General features: G+C 39.5%; 1 protein-coding gene across 9 annotated transcripts in view; it reads left to right on the top strand.

Annotated features, from left to right (window-relative positions):
- The window catches only part of ERC1 (ELKS/RAB6-interacting/CAST family member 1), a 278,996-nt gene that overhangs the window by 49,671 nt on the left and 206,385 nt on the right, over positions 1 to 22,940 (top strand). For all 9 annotated transcript variants that reach the window (XM_086610616.1, XM_086610613.1, XM_086610615.1 and 6 more), the window contains 2 exons: positions 5,425 to 5,841; positions 22,426 to 22,500. In XM_086610616.1, the coding sequence (XP_086466742.1) occupies positions 5,425 to 5,841; positions 22,426 to 22,500 (492 nt within the window). The remainder of the gene's footprint in view (positions 1 to 5,424; positions 5,842 to 22,425; positions 22,501 to 22,940) is intronic.

Genomic DNA, 22,940 nt, shown 5'->3' on the forward strand with positions numbered 1-22,940 from the left:
TTCAACCAAACTTCTGTTATAAAAAAAATTCTTGCCTCTGAAGTGAAATTTCTGATTAAAAATTAGAGGAGAGTGAGGTGAGATGAGATCAGTCCCTGAGCAGGAAATAGTCTTGATCAGCGATGCTCACTGGGAGATGCTAAGGGGCCCCTTGGCTAATTCAGGCGAAGACCTTGAGCTGAGATACATCTTCCTTTATGGCACTGAGATGTGAGAGATGTAGGTTTAAATTCCTAAGTCAGTCGATATTCACGTGTTTATACAGAGCAGAATCTATCTCGGTTCCTTCTGTAGGAATATCTTGTCAGAGATCCTCCTGAGGACAGCTCATTGTCTACTGACTAAAGACTCATTTGAGATGTATGAAGATGATGAGTAAGAGCTTGAACCTTCGTCTCCCCGGCTGAAGCTCTTCTAACACACCACTAAGTACTCTAGTAGGACCTCTCTTTCTTTTTTGCCCTTGTCTTTTCCATCATCTCATATTCTCTTGCTCATGAGTATGTTCTTCCAGTGTAAAAGAATAATTTTGTATGGTAGTTACAAAGACCATATCCACAGTGCAAATAGACTGAAGCAGACAACCAAAAACAAACGGACAAATGCGTATTGGGATCTTAAACACCGTAGCTTGGTAGGTCAAGCTCTGTCTTGCAAAGATGAGTGTGGAAATCCTTTCTTTAAAAAGCATGTCAGAATTTAATCCTTTTTTTCAAAATCATGCTAGCAGCAATGGCTGCCTCCTTTTGATCTAAAATGTAGGGTTAGAATACAGGTCTTGGCTGTAAGTGTCAATTAAATTCCTTTTTCTGTCTGAGTGTGTTAAAATGCGCAACTCCCACTTCTTTTGGAATGGTAAGATGATAAACGGTGAAGTTAATTGAAAGTATTGCTATTCAGGTCTCTCTGTTCTTGTGTGTTCTACCAATTAGAATAAGCAGCTGCACTCTCCTTAGTATTTTCTGTCAGGCCTACTGAATCTTTAAATATTCCATGCAAAATGGAAAAGCTTCAACAGGAAGAGATGAAAAGAGCTGCCTGCAGCAAGGTTCCCAAACTCACCAGTACAGCAATGGGTAGGTTGCGTTTTCCTGAGACTGCAACAACAGGACTGCTTTGGGAACCAAATATAAGAAACTTCTCTATCATTGGCTGTAGTCATAGTGTAGGTTGGAAACTCCTCTAACCAATCTGCCAAGGTGTGGGGAACGTGAATTTGAGTTTTGTTAGGTGGAGGCGAAGGTTGAATCATGCTCAGCTACTTCCAAATGTAAATTTTTGCGCTGCTGGATGAAAGGCAAACTCTGTCCCTGCATAGAGCCCAGTTAACACACTTTTGAGTTGCCCCATGGAAGTCATACAGGCAGAGGAGCAGCTGGTAAGAGGTTGGTTTTGGACCTTACCCTTGTAGGATTTACATTTGAGGTGAAAATGTGTTGGGTGTAACCAGCAAGAGACTTACTGGAGAATTGTGCCCACAAAAATGTCGTCGTGATTTGCAGGTGGAGTTATAATTTGCAGTGAGGCTTAAAGACCAATTTTCATCACTTAAAAAAACAGGGAATCCTCAAGGCCTCAAATGAGAGCAATAGGCTTCAAGCATAGTACAGGTTCAACATAATTGCTTTGACTTTAATTATGTTGCCTTTATTAGACTATTTAAGAAAAGCACGATTGGTACTCAACAGAGTACGACGTAACCAAGCTCGTGGTATTAAAAGCATTTTTACTTGTTTATTTCTAGATAAGACAATTTCAGGAGTATTTTTCAGATTTGATTGAGGTCTCTAGTCAGGTCCTAGAAATAGGATTAAGCATCAGTGGCTGGTATCGCGTGGACTTGGAAAATACTTTGCCTTTCTGGCATAGTCACTGGTTTAGAGGTGAAGATAAGAAATGGATAAGCAGCTAGTAAGACTTGCCTGCTCTGTCAGAGGGAAAAGGATGTTTTCTTTGGAATGATATAGAAGATGAGCTATGTTAACTGAAAAAGTAATTTATTTATGATGCCAACTAATACAGGGAATTGTTCCGTTATTCTGAAAATCATAAAAAATTTTTGGAAACCAGAGAAAAGAACCCATTTTGCATACATCTTGCATGTTGGAAAGGAGTGGGTGTCAAAAGCATAGAATAATTTTCTGTGGTGAGTTTTCCAGTTTCTTTGCTCATAATGAAGTTTGTTCTCAGCTGAGCAGTTCAGAGAACAGTGACAGTAATTCAGAAGCTCGGTGCTAACCCTTCCTCTCACCCCACCTCTGTTTTTTTCCTGGGAAACCAAATTTGTGACAGTTGCTGACCATTTATTTTGGGTGTTCCAAACTCTCTTGTCCTTGCGTAACAGACTGATGGATACCAATAAATACTGTTTGTCTCTGGTATGAAATTCTATTTCACATCATGTTTCTCAATCATACAATAGGTTTCAATTCTTTGGCCCAAAAGTCGCATGGGGGCTTTTCCGACTTCGGCTGTGGGTCTGAGACACAGTTTTTGCCTATGTAGCCTGAAATGAGATTTCACAGTAGATTAAATTGTAAAAATGTGGGAGTTTGGTTGTGGTGATTTAGTCCATTGATGTTTATAAATAACCCAAGTTTTATTCTGAGACCACACTGAGGAGAGGAAGGAGAGGAAGTAATTTCATTGAGCAGATGATGTGGTTGTTGAGAAGAAGCTCTTTTCTTGCCTGGGAGAAAAGAAATGCTGAAGTGGCAGTATGTGGAGAGGCAGGTGGAAGCATGTGGGAATTTGTTTGTTAGCTGGAGGGACAACACACAGCTCAGCTGTGGATGAGTAGGGCTTCTCAACTACAAATGGAATTATCTCATGGAATCGTAAAGTTATATCTGGAATTGTAAGGTTTGTATCTAGGTTATTGTTTAATGAAATTTAAGGATATTCTCTCACTCCTGCTGTTGTAGTCCTGCTGACTTTGTTGGTGTTGTATAGGTATGGATGAGGCAAACCTTTTTGTCGTGGTTTTAACCTGGTGGCAACCAAACACCACGCGTCCGCTCGCTCCGCCTCCCTGGCTGCTTTCTCTTACAGCTTGATCAACATGAATTATTTGAACAGACGTAGTAGTTTTGATTGCCTACCTGCCTGCTGGCATGTTTGTAGGGGTGCTTCAGTTTTAAGGCTTGGAGATTGTCTGACGTTCTGACTTTCACTTTGGTTTGGAGAAATGACAATAAATGAAAATTGAAATCTTTATTAAAAAAAAACAAACAAACCAACAAAACCCAAAACCCAGTAATTTCTAAAAACGTTGTCTAAATCCATATAGATTCCCTTGAGATATTTGTGTTGTTCTTTTATACTATTAAATGCTGACTTGAAAATAAATCTGAGCATCCATCGATACATAAACACTATGTACCTTTTAGAACAGAATAATTAATTATCCCCTCACCTAATATACATATGCCATGTTATCAAACAGATTCTGCAACCTAAAGTGTGGTTTTAAATTAATAAGATTAGTAACTGCCAAGTATTTTTTATTGAAATAGAAGAAAAGACAATTACAGCACCTGAAATCAACCATGAAGCTACGCATTTAAGATTATGTCGGTTTATGCTGATACCATAAAAGATGGTTCCATTTTCTTCTCCACCAGCTTCTTGACTGCACATTCTCACCCCTACTTTGCACCAGGATCAGCATTGGTGTAGTCACACAGTCAACTGGATCAGAGATCTGGCTGGAAAAATGGTTTTGTTTGGTTTTGATGGGGCTCATTTTCAGCCAGGTGGAGTTTTGATCCAGTTGTCATTGCCAGCCACCTAAGGAAGGACAGAGAACTGGACCATTCCTTTTAGAGGCAGTGTGGACTTAGGTGAGCTGGTTGTGAAACAGCACCTTTTGTTTCAAAAAGCTCTTCTTAGGCCAGAAGATAAAAGGAGGCGAAGTGCTTGGTCTGAAGTACTGACCTTTGTTAAGAAAATGGGATGGGACTGCCTTTATGGACCATTCTATACAACCAAACTAACCAGTAACTGTTTCTAAAACAGGTTAAAGGTGGGTAACTGTGCTGCAAATGCTGTCTTCTGTTGGTTGGCTTTTCATGGAATCCAGGTGTGGTTGAGGTTGGAAGACATTTCTGGAGGTCAGCTGGTCCAACTTCTCTGCTCAAGCAGGACCACCTAGAGCTGGTCTCCCAGGGCCATTTTCAGACAGCTTTTGCATATCTCCAAGGAATTTTACATGAGAATTGTGATAAATATATTCCTGAAGCAATACTTAAACCAAATCTTTTTTGCATCTCCTTTTCACAAGTATTTGAGTGAAGTACTTGGATTTCTGTCAAACGTGTTAATTTGCCACCATCTTTAAATTGTAGCCCTAAGTAGTGTCTCCTGTGTCAAGCTTGATAATAGATTATTAACCAGTACTTTAGTCCTAGTGAATACTGGAAGTAGCTGTATTGCAGACACTGATTTTAGTAACGTAAAGGTAGACCCTACGGATCAGTCCATCTGACTTGGAGTAAATTTTAGGCACGTCTGTCACTCTTAAGGGAGCAGAGATGTATCACTCGGTTGGTATCTTATCCCTGGCAATCCGATCTTTGTTTGTTGTGTTAGTACTTCTCTGTTATTGTCTTAATACTTCTTTCTTGCAGAGAAGACGATGGTTATTTGTCTAAATATGAAGTGAAGACTTTTTTCTAGGCAAACTGTGCTTCTCCTATGTTAACCCACTGTATTCACAGTCATGGAGACAGAATTTGTTGTCTTGCACAATCACAAATTACTGCTCATCATTTTAATTGTCTTCACATTCCTCTTTGTAAGGGGCTAATTTCTGTTCCGTGCTAAAAATCTCGTATGTAAAATTGTATGATGTGACTCTTCTCCCCAGTTTTCTTTAGTTGTAGCTCTTACTGACACGCTGAAGTCTCTTCTATAAGTCAACTGGGAAATCTGTGCTACGTGTAACGTTACTACTGAAGGCCTTAGGAGCCTTCATGGCTGATGACACTTTATTAGATGATACGTAAATTCTCATAGTCACGTGTCCCTCTGCTTTGTAATTCTAATCTAGAGCTTCTCATGCAGATTTCTTCTATAGGGTAGACAAACATTTGGAACAAAAATACTTTAAGCTCTCAGCTTACTGACAAATGCCTACTGACATTTTGAAATAGTGACTCACTCACGTTGGTGGAAGTGGGAGAGTGACCCGAGTAAGAGGTTTCTAGTGTTAATCAACCGCTAGCAGGCATAGGAGGAGGGAATTGAAATTTCTGGAGTATAACCCAGTTCCACCTCAATTCTGCTTTCAAAAAACGATGTTGGTGTGTCAGTGTTGTGATTTCCTCTTGGTTGGTAGTTCGGGAGGACTGATGTGACTCATACTGTTCTTTTTATTTCTCCACTGAAGGAAATCCTCTGATTTTCTTTATGTATTCTTTTTAGCATATGCAGATGACTATCCAGGCTCTCCAAGATGAGCTTCGGATCCAGCGGGACCTGAACCAGCTGTTCCAGCAGGACAGCAGCACGAGAACCAGTGAGCCCTTTGTGGCAGAGCTGACAGAGGAAAACTTCCAACGACTTCATGCAGAGCACGAACGCCAGGCCAAGGAACTCTTCCTGCTACGGAAAACCTTAGAAGAGATGGAACTGCGCATTGAGACGCAGAAACAGACCTTAAACGCACGTGATGAGTCCATCAAAAAGCTGCTGGAGATGCTGCAGAGTAAAGGTCTGTCCGCAAAAGCCACCGAAGAGGATCATGAGCGAACAAGACGGTTGGCTGAGGCAGAGATGCACGTGCACCACTTGGAGAGCCTTCTCGAACAGAAGGAAAAAGAAAACAACATGCTGAGAGAGGTAAGTGACCAAGCTCTGGGTTCATCTCCAAGCTCTCCTCTATCTCCTCTCCAATAAGGAGAGGTGTAAGGAAAGAATTCCTTATAGCTCCTTACAGAGCTATAAGGAAAGAATCTTCCATCCTCTCTATAAGCTGTGTTTTACATAGCAGACTTGACAGAATTTGTCCCTGTTTCAAAATTTCTTTATGGCTTCCTTGCATGTACTTTCTGGGGTTTTGTGCTTCAGGCCCAACTTTCCCTGTGGTCTCCATACGAAGCTCTGGAGGTGAATTGTCACACAGACTGTAAAATTCATTCTTCCATCCTATTTAGTTTGAGAGAAAAGTAGCTACCTGTATTTAGGAGAGAGCTGAGAGCAATCTTTGCAGAGTAAGGGATGATTGCTCTATGGTTTCCATGGCAACAGTCATCTTGCTGTGAAGGGTATTTGATAAAACTATTAGCTGCCCTGGATGCACAGCCAAAAAAAAAGATTACTTAAAGGGACACTGCTGCACACATAGTAACCTCTTCCACCCATCCTTCTGAAAAGAGAAAAGAAAAAACGTTATGTTTCTCTTGCACCTTAGAGGAGTTCAATGGCAGGCTTTCGTCACTATTAGTCATCCTAATTATAATCCATTTAAATATATTATTATAATCTATTATAATAAAATATAGATACATATTGTATCTAAAATATAGATACAATAGATAAAAGATACATGCAAGTATCTTAGAAAAATAAAGGAAAATAAAATAGTTGTGTATCCAGTGTCGTTAAATTTCTTGATATTGTTAAATACATTTTCCTCTTGATAGCCAGCCTCCTAAAGTATCGTAATATTGACTTGCAAAAGAGTAGTAATTCAGCATGTGTCGTGTGCATACGCAGGTATGTGTGTAAATGTGTGTTCACTAGTGATAAGAATTTCTGTAAAGATAACTTTACATACCTGTGTAGGTTGAATGTATGAGTTGAGAGCTATGCATGTGTGTGTAATATGTGTGTGAATCTAATGACCTGTTCTGAGCATTGCACGTCTACTTTGAGGTTCAGCACTTTTTGGAAAGCCTGACACATACACAAGGTCCAAGCCCTGTCTCTAAGAAGCCAGGGAAGCAAGGTCTGGCATGGAGTTTTTCTTGAGATTAGTGTTTGCAGCAAATAAATACTTCTTAATACCTCTTATTGGTATATTTTCCATGGCCTGACCCATTGCTTGTGCTGTTGTAAGCATTTATGTAAGAAAGCTAGAGCCCATTGCACTTCTGAGCCAGATTTAGTCCAGATTTATTTTTTTGGAGTAGTAATCTCTTGAGTGTCTGGAGTGAAGATAATATGATTCCAGAGTTTCTATGCTACAGTTTTTCCTTTATTTAGCAACCAATGATAATTCTGTTCCAATTCTTGTATCTATTTTGGGAAGAGCCCCAAATGGCTTCCATTTGTTTCTGCTTTAAGTTCAGCAACATAAGTGAAAAGCTGGCAGGAGCTGTGTAATTTTTTAGGAATGCAGTTACTTTTGTTTATTGCTACTGATGAGTAGATGTTGAGAGGTAAGGATTCTTGTTTCATTCACAGGTATCTGGAAATCCTCAATCATTTATATCCTAGCCTTTATGATAAGATATTTCCTGGAGAGGGTAGAGATGACTTGCTGATTTTGAAAGTGCAAATGCTGTTTAACTAACATTTTAAAATTAATTACTCCTGGCTACTCACCCAGCTCTGATGCATTGAGAAGAGTAAGCTGAGTATACCGTTATTTGTAGCCCAAGCCATTGATGTGGTGTGGGGTCCAGCCTTGAAGCTGAGCGCCCTGGTAGCCTTGGAAACATGGTGCCATGTGCAGAGATGCCAAATTACCTCCTTATGGACCTGGCTCACGTCAGGAAGGGTTTTGTTAGTGTCCATGTGTTGTCCTTAAGCTCTGAGCTAACTGAACTCAGGCTTGCCTACATGAAACTCAGGTCTCATGCTTGGGGCCGCAGGAGGCTGGAGAAAATCAGGGGACGTTGCTGAACTGTAGCTGACTGCATCTGACTTCTTGAGCACCAAGTTGCTCTGCAGGATCTGGTTGAGAGTTGCTATCACTGTTCCACGCTTGGAAGTTCTCTGTGCAGAACCTCTTAGGTGTGTTTGCATCACCCTCCTCAGCTAATCTATTATGTGTTTATCAGTATTTCCATAGTTTCAGGTTGGTTTAGCCCTTTGCTACCCCATATACTAACTATGGAATTTTTCAGCAGCCTTGAAGAAACCAATCTACTTTCTTGATGGTTCTATATCTAGCGTTCCCAGTATCTGAAAGGAATGCTAAACTCTTCTTTAAATACTGCTGTTACAGGAAGCATTAGTATGTCAGAGGGATTCACATGTGCTTGGGAAGGCAGCGTTTATACTTCATGTTCTAACGTGTTAGAAAAGCTGAGAAAAACTTTTAATAGCGGTTTGACCATCTTAGCTACAGCAAGTTCTGAGATGTCAGAAACCACTCCTACTGTTTCTGACTTTACAGGTGTGTTAGACTTCTAGTAAAAGTCTTTGCTGGGATTAATAATAAAGACCTGCATCCTGAAGCAAAAAGGTATCCCTCCGTTTTTCAAATTTGAAGTAATTCGAAGCATGATGTTGAAACTCAAGGTCATCAGATGGTTTCTCAGACAGGCGGTGCAGGTGCAGTGGCCAGCAGTCTGACTTTGAAGATAAAACGTGAATTCATTGATTTCTTCTTTCACTATTACTGTGATTGTACTGAAGTTTGCACTAATTCCCTAACGAAAGGAAATTCTTGGCCTGGACTTGTGGCTCTGATAAGATCATAACCAAGAAATAGCTGTAAGGGTTCAGGCCAACAATCCCTGTAGTCCAGCATTCTGTAACGTATAATGTCCATATGCAGACATCCAGGAAAGGGTAAGAACAGGGCAAACATGATACTTCCCTGTAATGTCTTCCTGTCTTCTCAGTTATTTACAGAGGAGGATTTTCTTGAGCTTTTTGTGATTTGTCAGTTTAGTATCCTCCATGGATCTGCCATCTGAGTACATGGTCAGTGTCTTCTTGAGTCCATGTAGACTTTTGCAGCTGTAGCATCGTTTGGTCAGTGGTTCTACAGGCTTAATCTCTGTCGCAGGAAGAACCTGACTCATTTCTTTTGAGTTTGACCCTGTCTCCCAGTGGCTTTGTTGACAGCCTCTTGCTCTGGCACTGGAAGACACAGTGAACAGGTGATCACTATTGAGACCCTGTGCCACTCACAATTTTAGATTTGTCGTATCCCTTCCAAGTTATCTCATTTTCCAGGCTGAAAAGTCCAATGCTGCTTCTCATGCAGAAGATATTGCATATTTTTGGTCATCTCCCAGAGCACTGTCTCAGCCTCCCATACCCAGGTTATGGAGTGGATTCTCCTGCAGATAGTGAGAGATGTCTCCATAAGCAATTTGCCTCTCTTGGACTTTTCCCAAATGTCCTGAATTCTGGGGAACTCAAGCAATCTTTCCATACAACTCCATAGGAAAGACCCTGTATCCAACATAGGATGTATCTGACAAGTCACTAATAGAGAGGGCAGTCTCTCATTAACACAAAATTGTGAAAAATTACGTTTCTCGTTGAACATCTGAACACAGACGTGGATCTGGATGCCCTGACTTCAGCAAATGACAATGTGGCTGCATCACATTCCTCTACCCTAGAAAACAAGCTCAAGCTTCGTAGCTTATAAAAAGATGGCTGCTATTTTGAATACCCCTTCTTAAGTCTTACTGAAAATTATTCATATTATTGTTGGTATTCTAGCCTTAACTTTCAGAAACAAGATTATTATCATACCAGCAAGAAATACTTGACAAAATCCAGCAGCTGGCCTGCAGTTTCCAGAATAGCTCCCAAGTAACATCAACTGCCACCTCATTGTTCCAGACTCACCTGCTGCGGAATTATCAGTGATGGCAGTGACAGCACATAGCTCTAAAATAACGAAGCTTGCTGTGCCCTCTTTGCTGACCTCCCTGCTCCCCCTGAATGCTAGATGCACTGAGCAGAAATATGTTTTTCTCAGCTACACAGAGTAGTAGATACACCAAGTATCAGTGCAACTTCAGGCAGAATATGATGTGATTGTATCCGAGTCTTGCGTTCTAGATGCTTGGAGTGCTATGGGCAAACTGTGATTCATAAGGACAGTGCAACATTCTTACACCAACTAGGTCAAACCTTTCTCTTTTTAATTTTCATTACTCTCTGTCTTTAGGAATATGTATCTGAAGAAAGAACTGAAATCATACACATACAGTTAATAAAGAGTGCAAGATCTTGGGAGTTTTTGGAAGAAAAAGTGAAGGCCAAATTTCTGGTCTGCCTAGAAGAAAGGATAAAACCAAAACTATCTGTATTGTTTCTACCCAGGGGGAACAGAAAGAAGCTGCTCATTGTGTATTGTTTTCAGATATTTGCCATCAACTTTGGCAGTGTTTTCCCATTTTCTTACTCCTTCACAAGGGACATCAGCACAGATTTTACAACAGTAGTTGATCTGATGATCTGTTTGTCTCTGGGCTGCTGCTGGACGTACATACTCTGCAAGCCAAATATATCTTTGTTCTCAGCAGGGCTATGGCATATACTAACTGGAGTCTCCAGGGTATACTGACATATCTGCATCTCCCCTGCCCTGGTGTGGATGCCCTTTGATGTCTCAAATCATAAGAACTAAGGAGGATGTGTGAAGGGAAGTTCCTGAATGTATTCACTTCTTTTTTCATTGGCCAGTGCACTTATTGGTATCTTCCCGACGCAGCTATGAATCCGTAAATCCCAGTGTGCCCTGTATAATATATATTCAGAATCCTGACAATATATCTAGCCCTAACCTTTGCCTTTTCCTGAAAAGATGCAGCAGAAGTCATGCATAGAACTAGTTCTTCCTTCGTAACACTTTTTCCGCATATTTATAACACAGGATGTCTAAGTCCTGCAGGTGTCTTGTGATGGACCTTCAGCAGGAGGTCAGAAGCAAGTTTCCAAGTTAAACTGTGATGATGTAGCTATAGCATTCCCTTGGGAAAGGGAGTGGTTGGCTCTGACTTTGAGGCTAAGCAGGCATTGAAGGTGGGGCAAGGCGCTCATGGAAATATCGATGTCATAGAATGATGGCATAGTTCATCATAAAGAATGAAACAGCCATTTGATTTGGTAGAAATTAGACAGTTATTCCCTGAACTATGAAGCTAGGTCTGGGATGGATGGCTGACTACAGCCTTTTATTTGGAAACAGAAAGAAAACTATTTATCTAGAAGATTTCTTCAGGAGTCGGTTTTAGGTTTGAGGTTTGCATGTTACAGTGGTACGGAACAAGGAAAGAACAAACAGTAGCTTTGCACTTTGTGTGTCTAAAGCGACATTTGGTACTGAATTACAGGGTGGTTTGTTTGGTTTTTTCTTGTTGTTGTTTTTTTTATATTTGATTCATTCAAATGAGATGGATTTTTAATACAACTGAGTGCAAAACTGAATTAAGGAGATGGGGAGGCAATGCTTAACAGATAAAGAGTGGTTTTGTATGTAAAGCAGTCACTGAAATGGGTCGTTCAGAAGGGCACTCATTTACAATGGACTTCAGGAAAGAGGCTGGGGCAGAAAAAGCTACAATTTCTTTTCATCTTCAGTGTTTGTTGAAATGGCAACTGCACAAAGTCCTGTTTGTGAACTGCACTGCAGTTATCTACTATGGCCTTAGTACAAGAACTGGTCCCTGTTTGTAGCTATTTTGAATCAAACACTGCTGACTTTATGCTAGGGAGTGACACCAAATTTCTGTCAGCTACAACATCCATACACTTGACTTAGCTTTAGATTCTCGAACTTGATACTATGAGCAAGCAACTTAGTGAGGAAGGATGGATGTGCCATGCAGACGTACCGTCGGAGCGCTGAAGAGAGAGGTTGTTTGCCCTGTCCTACCAGATTTTAATTAACTGTGACAAGATTTGCAAAGAAATTCTTTTTCCATGCGTGTGTTAAAATTCTTACTCTCTTCTGCTCCAGGCTCAGAAAAGGATTTAGAAATTTTAATTGGAGCAATTAGAGTTATCTCAAAGAACACTTCTGTCCTGTTCCAAGGTTTTGCAACATAAATAAGACACGCTTTTAGAGAGAATTTTTGGTTTGCTGGAGTAGATGGATTGATTCAGTAACTGGAACTCTTTACTACCATCATACTAAGGGACATCTTTCTGATGAGTTAAAACAAAAAGTTTCTGCTTCTGTGTCGTTGACGTTTCAGAAGATAGCAGGAAGAAGATAACGTGAATAGTTGTGTCTTTATTAGAATCACTCGATATTTCTAGAAGTAGTTTTAAAACACGCAGAAAGTTTGTAGAAAAAAGATTGAGAAATCGAGCTGTTGCAACTTGAGAGCATGCATAATTTGTTATTTATACATTTTGCTTTTTTTTAATACCGTTGTAGTTTGGAATGTCTTATGTGTCACTGTATAGAAGAATGCCAATTTAAAATGTTCAAATATATAAAAGACTTATTTTCATCGTTAACCTCAGTTTAGAAGTTGGTAGCTTGATATTTCTTAGAAACTTGAAAAATTAGGGTGAAAAACAATATATTTGTTTCATGTCTTTCCAGACTACAAAGAAAGCATAAATGCCTTTTGATTCTTGTATAGCAAATTTCTGATTTTTCTGGAGTTCCTATAATCATTTAATAATGTGTAGGAATTAAGTGAATGGAAAAAAGCAGAATTGCAGTCATCTGTGAGGGTATTTTCTCTGTATTACAGTTATGATCTCATCAATGTGAAATAATCCATTAAATTTCAATGGGTTTATTCATATGCCTTTTTCAGTACAGGGAGCTAAAATTATAGAGAAATTTATTTTTATTTACTGTTGTATATTAAGTACTTACTTGAAACATATTTTTTTAATTAATTGAGCTGCTTAATTTTCAAAGAGAATTTTTTCCTGTTTATTCTATTTATTTTTTTCTATTTATTCACCCAAGACAAAATTTCTACCTAGTTCATTTCAGCACCTCCATCCCCCTTAAATGGGATTTTTAAAACCATGTGAAACACTTTAGAAGTGCAGACAGCTGGCTGGGGATTAGAGGTTTAAAATGCGTAAACTTCAATGTCTTTTGATATTCTGTTATATTAGAAGATTTTTCTGCGTTGATACTCATCCCACAGTATTTATTACTGCTTTGTTTACAAATTTCAGCCTAAGGTTTACTTTGCTTGGAGATGTTCATGTTATCCTGCGTGACTACTTAGTAGAAGTGAAACTTGTGGAATTTTGTTTCTGCAAATGTGAGACTTTGCAGCAGAAGGAAGAAAATTGAAAATGCCATTAGCAATTTGGAACCTAATTTAAGTAGAAAATATGTGCTTTTGCTCCTTAAATAAGAGGGAAGGAAGAAAAAATGAAGGATAGCACACGTATAAATAAAGTTCTAAATGAGTGAGATTTTAATTTTAGCTGACTTGTCTTTAGCTTTAGAATTCACACTTCCTTAGTCAGATTTCAACAAAATTCCTTGCTACATAACACTAATAGGATGGTTTGAATCGGATACTCTCATATTTATCTCCTGCTTTTACTCTAATGCTGAAGTTTTGGAGGATTTCTTGCTGATTGAAATACAGACATGAACTGGAAACTGTGTTTTAATTTTCAATTTAGGTGGTGCCTTTGTAATGAACTTTTGTGTGGCCTAATACCTGAGGTTTTGGTTGGATTTCAAAATGACCAGGTGAATGTATTCATAAAATTGCAGAACACAGGGATGAGTTTCTTTAGCCATGGGTAACCGAGCTTTAAAGCAGCTGGCACCCTCCATAATTGATGTCTGTGCAATTTTCAGCAGAATTTTCAAAATTATGCTCTTTATTAATAAGACCAATTGATTTTTTTAGGGAATTATGTTGATTTTGTTGCAAATGCAGGAGAAGACAAATGGAAAAATACAGAAATAATTTCTGAAGGAACTACCATGATTATTGGTTCCAAACTTGTATAATTATGTATTTTTAGAAGCAAAACTCTAACACTAATGCGATAACTTATACACAACTGGAATTATACATTGTATTTTCAGTTCAGTTTTACGTGTTGCTGAAATAGAAGTTAAAATTACTGTTAGTGAGCACTTTCTGAAAAATACTCCCAAAAATCCTGATGGAACTAAACAACTGTAGTACTATCCATTCACTTTCTATCCCCAGTTAGAGATACTTATATCAATGAGTCACGCAGGTTGAAGGGCTCTCCCAGAGGTTGTTTCATGCAACCTCCTGCTCAAATTGGCAGTTTTAAGTGATGGGGATTCCACAGCCTCTCTGGGCATCTGGTCCAGTGTTTGGCTGCTCTCCTGGAAAAATCTTTCCTGTATAAACGAGCCAGAGTTTTCTGTGCTGCAACTTCTGCCTGTTGCCTATCATCCTTCCACTATGCGCTTCTGAAAAGACTTTTTTCTCTGTTGTCTCTGTAGCTTCCAATAAGATGGTTCTAGAGAGCATGAAGGTTGCCCCCAAGCCTTCTTTTCTTTTCAGATGAACAAACCCATTTCTCTCATTCCGTCCTCTTACGTCGTGTGTTCCAGCCCCAGCCAACTTCGTTGCTGTCTGTTGGACTCTCTTTGGCTTTTTATTGTCTTCCTGGTATGGGGAGCCCAAAATTGGGCTCGGTACTCTAGCAGTGGTCTTGCAAGACCTGCACAGAGAGAGAAGTAACTGCTTCCCTTCTCCTAGTTGTATACTCTTGCTAATACATACAGCCTGGGATGCAGTTAGCTTTTTTTTTTTTAATATTTTTGTTTTTATAGCAAGGGCACACTGTTTACTCCCAATTCATGTCTCCCCCAAATTTCATACAATCTGGAAACTTGCTGAGAGTGCTGTCTGTCCCATCGTTCAGATCATTAATAAAGACACTGAATAGTATCGGCCACAGTATCCTCCTCTGAGGATTGTCAATAGTAAGCAGCTACCCGTTGGACTCCATACTGCTGATCATCATCCTTGGAGCCTGACAGTCCAGCTAATTTTCCTTGTTAACCACTTATCCAGTCTGTATCTCACCAATTTGGCTACAGTGATCTTTGGAGGCCATGTCGAAGGCCTTAAGACATGCAATGCCTGCTACTCACTACTTACCCACACTACTAGTTACTTCATTGTAGAAGAAAATCGGGTTAGCCAGGTATGATTTGTCCTTCTACACAATTATGGATCTGTTTGAACTTACAGATCTCGTAAGGAACTTCTAAAATTAACAATGATAATTACTACTGAACTGATGGATGCTCATGAAATTTTCCTTTGGTTGTAACATTTGCATTTAATTGTAATTCATTGGAACTAGGTTGTTAAAATCTTTCAAAGATTTAGACATGAAAGGTTGGCAGAAAAGCCGTCCGGGAAATTAAACTTTAAGTACAAAAGGTGTAACATTCACTTAGTAAGGCCTGGACTACATGTTGGAGAATGAAACCAAATATTTTCAGTTAACTAAAACTATCCAGTGCACTGAATGATGCAAAGATCCTACACAGAACATCATATTTGATCATATGAAGACATGGGTTGGCCAGTTAAGATAAAAAAAATCAGAATTACAGCTGTGTTTTTAATTGCACATCATATTTTTGTCGAATTTTTAAAAAGGAAATTAATGTATGAAAGAGCTTTTTTTTTTTTTTATTCTATGTGTGATACGTGCTGCCTGATTGTGTAGGTTCCGCAGGAAATTTTGCTTTGGAAAATGCTTATCTCCTGGTGCTGCTGAAAGATAAGTTGCTGTATTTTTAAGCATACAGCCTACTCCGTTATAAAAACATCATCGCTTAAAAGTGCACCTTCACATTCCAAATCCCGTGCAAAATCAGAGGCAGGAATAACTGTGGGAATAACTGTAAATAGTATGGCCAGGTTATGAAGGAAGAAAAGATTCTAATTAGATTCCTCCCTTTATTATGCACAGGTGTATAATTTATTAATATTTTTAAGACACAGTGCTGATAACTGCTTAGTATTGAGGACTCCTTCATTTCTAAAATATATTCTCTAATTTTCAATTATCTTGGCTTTTTTTTGGTCAAGGAAAAAACACACGGAATTCGTCGTTCTTTATGGTACATTAAAATCACTTTATCACAGCTATTCTTTACATATTCAGTGTTCTTAGTACATTTGATCAGCTGTTCCATGTAATTATGCTGACCAGAAAATTATAGTATTGTTTCTCATGAGGTACTGGGCTACCTTGAAGACCTACTTGGCAGATGTAATATGTTGCATACCTTTAGTTTATATATTTTTTTTAAGTAGATTTTTTTTTTAAAAAAAAAAGGTAACAGCTATTCTTAATTAAAAATTGGTGGTGATGAAGTACCAGCCCCAACTCTGGTTAAGGTGACCATGCTGTTTAAAATTTTCGACTATAGAAATAGCCTTCAGTTTCCAGTTATTGAATCTTTTTTTTTTTTGGACAGAACAACCCAGTTTGAATTTTTGTTGCCTGTGAAGGTACTGTAAAGTTGTGATTGATTTGCTCTGTGATTTTTGTTTTGATTTTTTTTTTCCTAAAGACAAATTGTGCTCTTGCAGTCATTCTTTGAATTTTTTCAATATATCAATATATTAATTTTTAAATTGTAGACACACAAAGTGGACATGATATACCTGTACTGGTAGCACTAGTGCCAAACAGGTAATAAGGTGTCCCTCCACTTAAAGCTTTTCTTGTTTATGTCAAAGAATTGTAGAAACTCTACTGGCTTGTAATAATGGGGTGTTAAACATAAAACTTGGAAGAAAAATCAGATAATAGAGCATTCTTCAATATTCTTGACAACGTTGTGACGATACCTGGTGGCTAGAAGTTCCCATGGGCTAAACTGAAGAAGAAATATGGTACATATTTTCAATAGTAGTAATAATTAACAGTGAAAAGCATGCATGTTGCACATAACTTGGGAACAAGTTGCTTTTTTCCCCTTTTTTATTATCTTTTGTAAAATAAAAGAATCAGTGAACATTTAAAAACATTAAAAACATAGATATTATAATAAGGGGTGGCTCATAAAATTGACGTTGCATTCAAAAGTAAGAAGATGCTGGTTAAGATGCTGTGGTTCCCACAGTTTAATTAATTAAGTTTATTAATCTGTTATGGAACAATATCAGTTACATGTGAAAGTTCTTTCTGTGTGAAAGTAGAACAAAGGAATAATGCTTTATTGCTGTATCAGAATGGGTAGCTTGCAAGAAATGAAGGATTAGTTTTGTATTTTTCTCATCCTGATATCTGTGTGTGGCCCTATGCTTTCAATTATTGTGCAAAGTCCTGTTTTGAAGATGAAAATATTCATTTTCCTTTGTCTATGTGGTGTGTGTCCACAATATAATCTGGATACAGGATATATTAATATTTCTCCATTCTGCCACTGAAAGATAAGTAACCTGTATTTCACAATTAAGAAGGATTTCTATGCACCACCTTCCTTCAGCAGCCACGCTTAGGTCTGTGTTCAGTCTGCCTGTAGCCCTGTTTTCAGGCTTTTTAGAATCGTAGGCATGTTGCTGAGATCCTTGCCCGTGGCAGGGGGGTTGGAACTAGATGATCTTTGAGGTCCCTTCCAACCCAAAGCATTCTATGACTCTATGATCGAGTCCTTACTGTGGAGTCAAGAGGTGGGAGGTGGTGTTTTTCAGCAGGTGATGTCATCCAAATCACGGTGGAATTACTGAAGATGATAGAAGTAGGACATTTCCTTTGCCCAAGAGCAAAGCATCACTTCAGACAATGGAGATACAGATATTTCTAAAGAAAAAAAGCTTAGAAGGATTTTTGATTTGGAGAAACACTGTGCAATGTAAAGAGCAGGCACTGTTGTGCCAGTATCCCTTTAGTGACATGCTGTGTATTCCATCTATTCCATTTCCATAGTAGTAGTTGCTTTCATGTTCTCAGGTCAAAAACCATGTCTCTGCACAAGTGGAAATTACCTAGTATGTAATTGCACTACTAAAATAAAAATAATACTTTGTTCAATATAGACTTCTGGCATGTTATTTTTTGACCTTTTTTTACTCAATTTCTAGAAGTTCACAAAAATGTCTTTTATTTATTTTCTATTATCAGGCTATTTAATCTTGTTCTACTATAGCAGTCCTTGGATGGTTGTACAACCGATGTGATAGGAACAGCTGGAGATACAACCTTCTGCATTTAGCAGAAGAATGGGATACTTTTCACGCTTGGATCTTTCTTCACCTTTTTAAGCTTAAAGAATAATCTTTGGAATTATTCCCTTTTTCCCATACCTGAGTTCTGAAGTTAGGAAAAACAACTTCTTTTTAATTCTGAAATTTGGAGGATTCAAACCCTCTTTTCTTCTCCTTCCATATAATTTTTTTTTAAGTGGACATGAATTTGCTTTTTTTTTTAAGTGGATGTGAATTTGCTTTTTTTTAAGTGGACTTGAATTTGATATGCTGCCAAGATGTGACTGGGATGTCTTCAACTGTGGACTGTTTTTACTACTTTCCTCTCAAAGGAGTTAAATGTCGTTCTTGGAGTTGTGTCGTTTATATTATTAGTAGGTGCTCTCATAGGCAAGCAGAGATTACAGAATAATTTGATGTTACAGAATAATTTGTTATTACAGCAATATAAGGTGTGTGCTACACTGGGCGTTCCCAAATACCGCCTCGCTTAATGTGCCACTTGATGAAATTTATGAAAAGGGTGGTGTGTGCCTTACCCTCGCAGTTCCTCTGGGCCTCAGAGTTGCAGGAAAAGACTTGAGAATTCCGAGAAGGGGCTAGAGGATGTGAGGCACATATAAGCCTCTCCAGAGGGATAGTCGGAAGTCATGTTTCACTCTTATTCAGATGTTTGTGTGCTCGTACAAGCAGTGCTGTTCACTTCAGCCAAACAGATACAGGCTTGCTGTTCCAAAGCAGTAAAGTGTCTGGATGCCTTTCCAGCCATATGCTGCTTGATGAACGCATGAATGGAGTCCCCAGAGTCCACTCTGCCAACTTCAGATATGGAAATTTTTCAGGAGGAAGCCACTGCTATCACTTGAGTCGTCAAAAGCATCCTTTGAAAATCTCCGAAGGCTCCAATCTACCTACAGAGTCGTATGTGCTAAGATATTGAGAAGGCGTCCGTAACATTGTGCCAGAGGCAAGACAGAAACTCGCTGTATCCACAGCTCGTGAGAAGAACTGTGAGCCACAATATATTGGAATTATGGTGCAGTTCTTGAGTCAACACGTTAGAGGTGGCTGAGACGGAAACAGGGAAAAATATACCGCACCTACCTTAAGGAAGGCAGCTGAAATCATGGAGGAGGACCATGGACACTGAAGAAGAGTCATATTTTTCATGACAGGTACTGATAAGAGTACAGAGAAACAGGTGGAGGGTGTTGGATCTGCTCCTCTTCATGTTTTTAAATGCCAGGCTGGTCTTGATAGTTAGAAGCTCATCATAGCTTATTCTCAATGAAGGCAGTATGTGGCTCTGTTATCTCTGGTCCTTGACTGAGGTCAGTAAGATAAGCTCTGAGTTTCTTATGGGCAGAGTATGTGATACTGTCCTGTGCTTAGTTGAAATTATATCTCTTGGGACAACACAACAGGGCATAAGCAGTCCTGGAGGTTCCTGGAATGTGTTGATGATGACCTCCTTCTCCAAGTGGCAGAGGAACCAACAAGGAGTGGTGCTATGCTGGACCTTGTTCTCCCCAACAAGGAGGGGCAGCCTTGGCTGTAGTGACAATGATGTGGCGGAGTTCTAGATGCTTAGGGCGGCAAGGAGGGTGCTCAGCAAGCTCACACCCTGGACTTCAGGAGAGTGGACTTTGGCTTCTTCAGGGATCTGCTTGGTAGAGTACCATGGGGTAAAATCCTGGAAGGAAGAAGGGCCCAAGAGAGCTTGTTAATCTTCAAGGATCACCTCCTCCAAGCTCAGGAGCAGCGCATCCCAACAAAGAAAAAGTCCAGTAAGAACACCACGAGGCCTACTTGAATGAAGAAGGAGCTCCTGGACCAACTAGGACACAAAAAGAAGGCCTACAGAGGGTGGAAGCAAGGACAGGTAGCCTGGGAGGAATACGGAGCAATTGTCCGAGCAACCAGGGATCAGGCTAGGAAAGCTAAAGCCCTGATAAGAGTTAAATCTGGCCAGGGACATCAGGGGTGACAAGAAAAACTTCTATAGGTAAGACAGTGATAAAAGGAGGACTAGGGAAATGTGGGCCCTCTCCAGAAGGAAATGGGAAACCTGGTTACCTGGGATATGGAGAAGGCTGAGATACTCAATGACTTTTTTTGCCTTGTGTCCTGCACGACATCCTTGTCTTTAAAATGGAGAGACATGGATTTGATGGAGTGAGCACTCGGTGGATAAGGAATTGGTTGGATGGTCACACTAAAGAGTTGCGATCAGCGGCTCGATGTCCAAGTGGAGACCAGTGACGAGTGGTGTTCCTCAGGGATCGGTATTGAGACCGGTGCTGTTTAATACCTTTGGTGACATGGACAGTGGGATCGAGTGCACCCTCAGCAAGCTTGCTGACGACACCAAGCTGTGTGGTATATAAAGACAGACAAACCTTTTACTGGATTTTCTTATTACCATTGAGGGGCACCATTTTGTGCAGATGTCCTTGTGCCAAATTTTTGCAAAATTCTTTTTATGGCCCTTGTCTCATCACTATGCGTTTGTGTCTTGCTCACGTCACAGCTATGTAAGAACTTTTAACGATCTTACAAGACAAGTAGTGTTTTCAGTTCTTAGCAAAGCCCTGTACAACTCAGCCTTTCTCATTCAAGGAATTAATCATGGAGCAAGTTGCATGTATGACTATTATATGAAGTATCTCTTCACCATTTCTATTGAAAATAACAAGTTTGTGGATGGCTTTTTGGATTTGTCTTTTAGGTGTTTGAGGGGAGTGGGTGCTTAACTGCTTGTGGGGGCACACACACAATTTCTGTTAGGTTAACTGGTATCAGAGTTCCTATTCTGTGGCCACCAAAGTATTTTTGCGTCATATAATTTTAACATTCTAACAGTGTTCACATTTCTGCATTTAACATTAGTGTGTGGTGTAAGGGCAATAGTATTTTAAGAGAAATAGTGAAAAAGTGAAATAGATACTATATTGTTTTTCCTGTGTTCTTGCTTGTTGGTTTGAAACCCCTACCTGCTTTTTACAGTAGAACAAGTTGTTTCAGCTTTCTACCGTTTTATTCCTTAGCAAGCAGTCTGAAGCATGCTAGTTTTGTGAATTCACATCAACTGAAAGATCATTTGGGCTTTTATGTCCTCCTGCCTGTGTCCTCTGAGATTCTAGAGCAATGAGCTATCCAGTCATGTACTTTCAGCTACGTTCGAGGTCCCGTGGAGAAAGGTTTTCATCATGCATAATCAAACCTTGCAACTCCGGGGTAAAGAAGTTGGAAAAAAGAATTATCAGCAGAGTTGCACCCTATAGCTTGTTGAAACAGAAGCCACAGCATTACTGTTTTCAGTAAGCATCTAGTAAAATAAATTACGTGTATGTGTATTGGGTTTGCATGGCCAGGTTTTGGTAGGAGAGGGGCTACAGAGGTGGCTTCTGGGAGAAGCTGCTAGAAGCTTCCCCTGTGTCCAATAGAGCCCATGCCAGTCAACTTCAAGATGGACCTGCCACTGGCCAGTCTGTTAAGTACTGCACACCATAGAAAGGACTCATGCTGGAGCAGTTCATGAAGAACTGCAGCCTGTGAGAAGGACTCAGGTTGGAGAAGTTCATGGAGGACTGTCTCCCATGGGAGGGACCCCACGCTGGAGCAGAGGAAGAGTGTGAGGAGTCCTCCCCCTGAGGAGGAAGGAGCAGCAGAAACAACGTGTGATGAACTGACCTCAACCCGCATTCTTCATTCCCATGCGCTGCAAGGGGGGAAGGAGGGAGAGAAGATTGGGAATATGTTTTAAAGATTTGGTTTTATTTCTTGTTATCCTACTCTGATTTGATTGGTAGTAAATTAAAGTAATTTCCCCAAGTTGAGTCTGGTTTGCCCATGATGGTAATTAGTGAGTGGTTTCTCCCTGTCCTTATCTCAACCCATGAGCCTGTTGATATGTTTTCTCTCCCCTGTCTAACTGGGGAGAGGGAATGATGGAGCGCTTTTGGTGGGCACCTGGCGTCCGACTGGGGTCACCCCACCGTGGGATGTCTTCAGTGAGAAACTAGTAAAAGTTTAGATTAGTTTAGCAGACAAATCATAGGGGTTTGCAGTAGATTCAGCTGTCGTTTCAACAGTTTATTTTGAGTAAGTAGGTAAATCTGCAGTTTCTGTTGTGCCTTTTTAACTGGGGCTGTGATTTTGTTGAAGAAACTTTTGCCTATCCTTTCTTTGATCTGAGAAATGATAAAACACAATATATGAACTGGTAACATCAGAAAGCAGCACTGAATTATGCTATGTATTAGAGAAGTTTCTAGAAATTTTGTTTGTATTTAGTAAGTGGGACACCATGCCATTAGGCTAACTCCTGCTTTCTTTTCTGCTGGTACAGGAAATCCATCGTCGATTTGAAAATGCTCCTGACACGGCCAAGACAAAGGCTCTGCAAACTGTTATTGAGATGAAGGTAAATGATTGCATATACGTAGCAGTAGAGTTTGTTCTCTGGAAAACGGGTTTTCGTATGAAGGGTGACTCTACTAATACCATATACTTCTATTAGTCTTCTCATTTAAAATAGATGTATTTATTTTATACTATTTTGCTATTTATCATTATTTTATTTTTATTATTGAACCATGAAGAGGCAGAGCTGCTTCATGACACAATAGAAACCTGCCTTCTGTCTGCCTGCAGCAGCATGTACAGATTTCTTTCAGTTACACAAGAGTCTATTGTATTACAAGGATGGGAATGATAGATTAGTAGATTTTTATAAAGGTGTGATTTATTTTCTTTTTATAGTATCAATGTTTGAAATACTGCTTTGCATCCTGCGTGTGAACAAAGTTGGCAGTTTGTGAACTCACAACCCACTTAAAGAATGGGTCGTATAGCTAGAAAGAG

Source organism: Tauraco erythrolophus, chromosome 4 (assembly GCF_009769465.1).
Source record: "Tauraco erythrolophus isolate bTauEry1 chromosome 4, bTauEry1.pri, whole genome shotgun sequence".
NCBI classification, from domain to species: Eukaryota; Metazoa; Chordata; class Aves; order Musophagiformes; family Musophagidae; genus Tauraco; species Tauraco erythrolophus.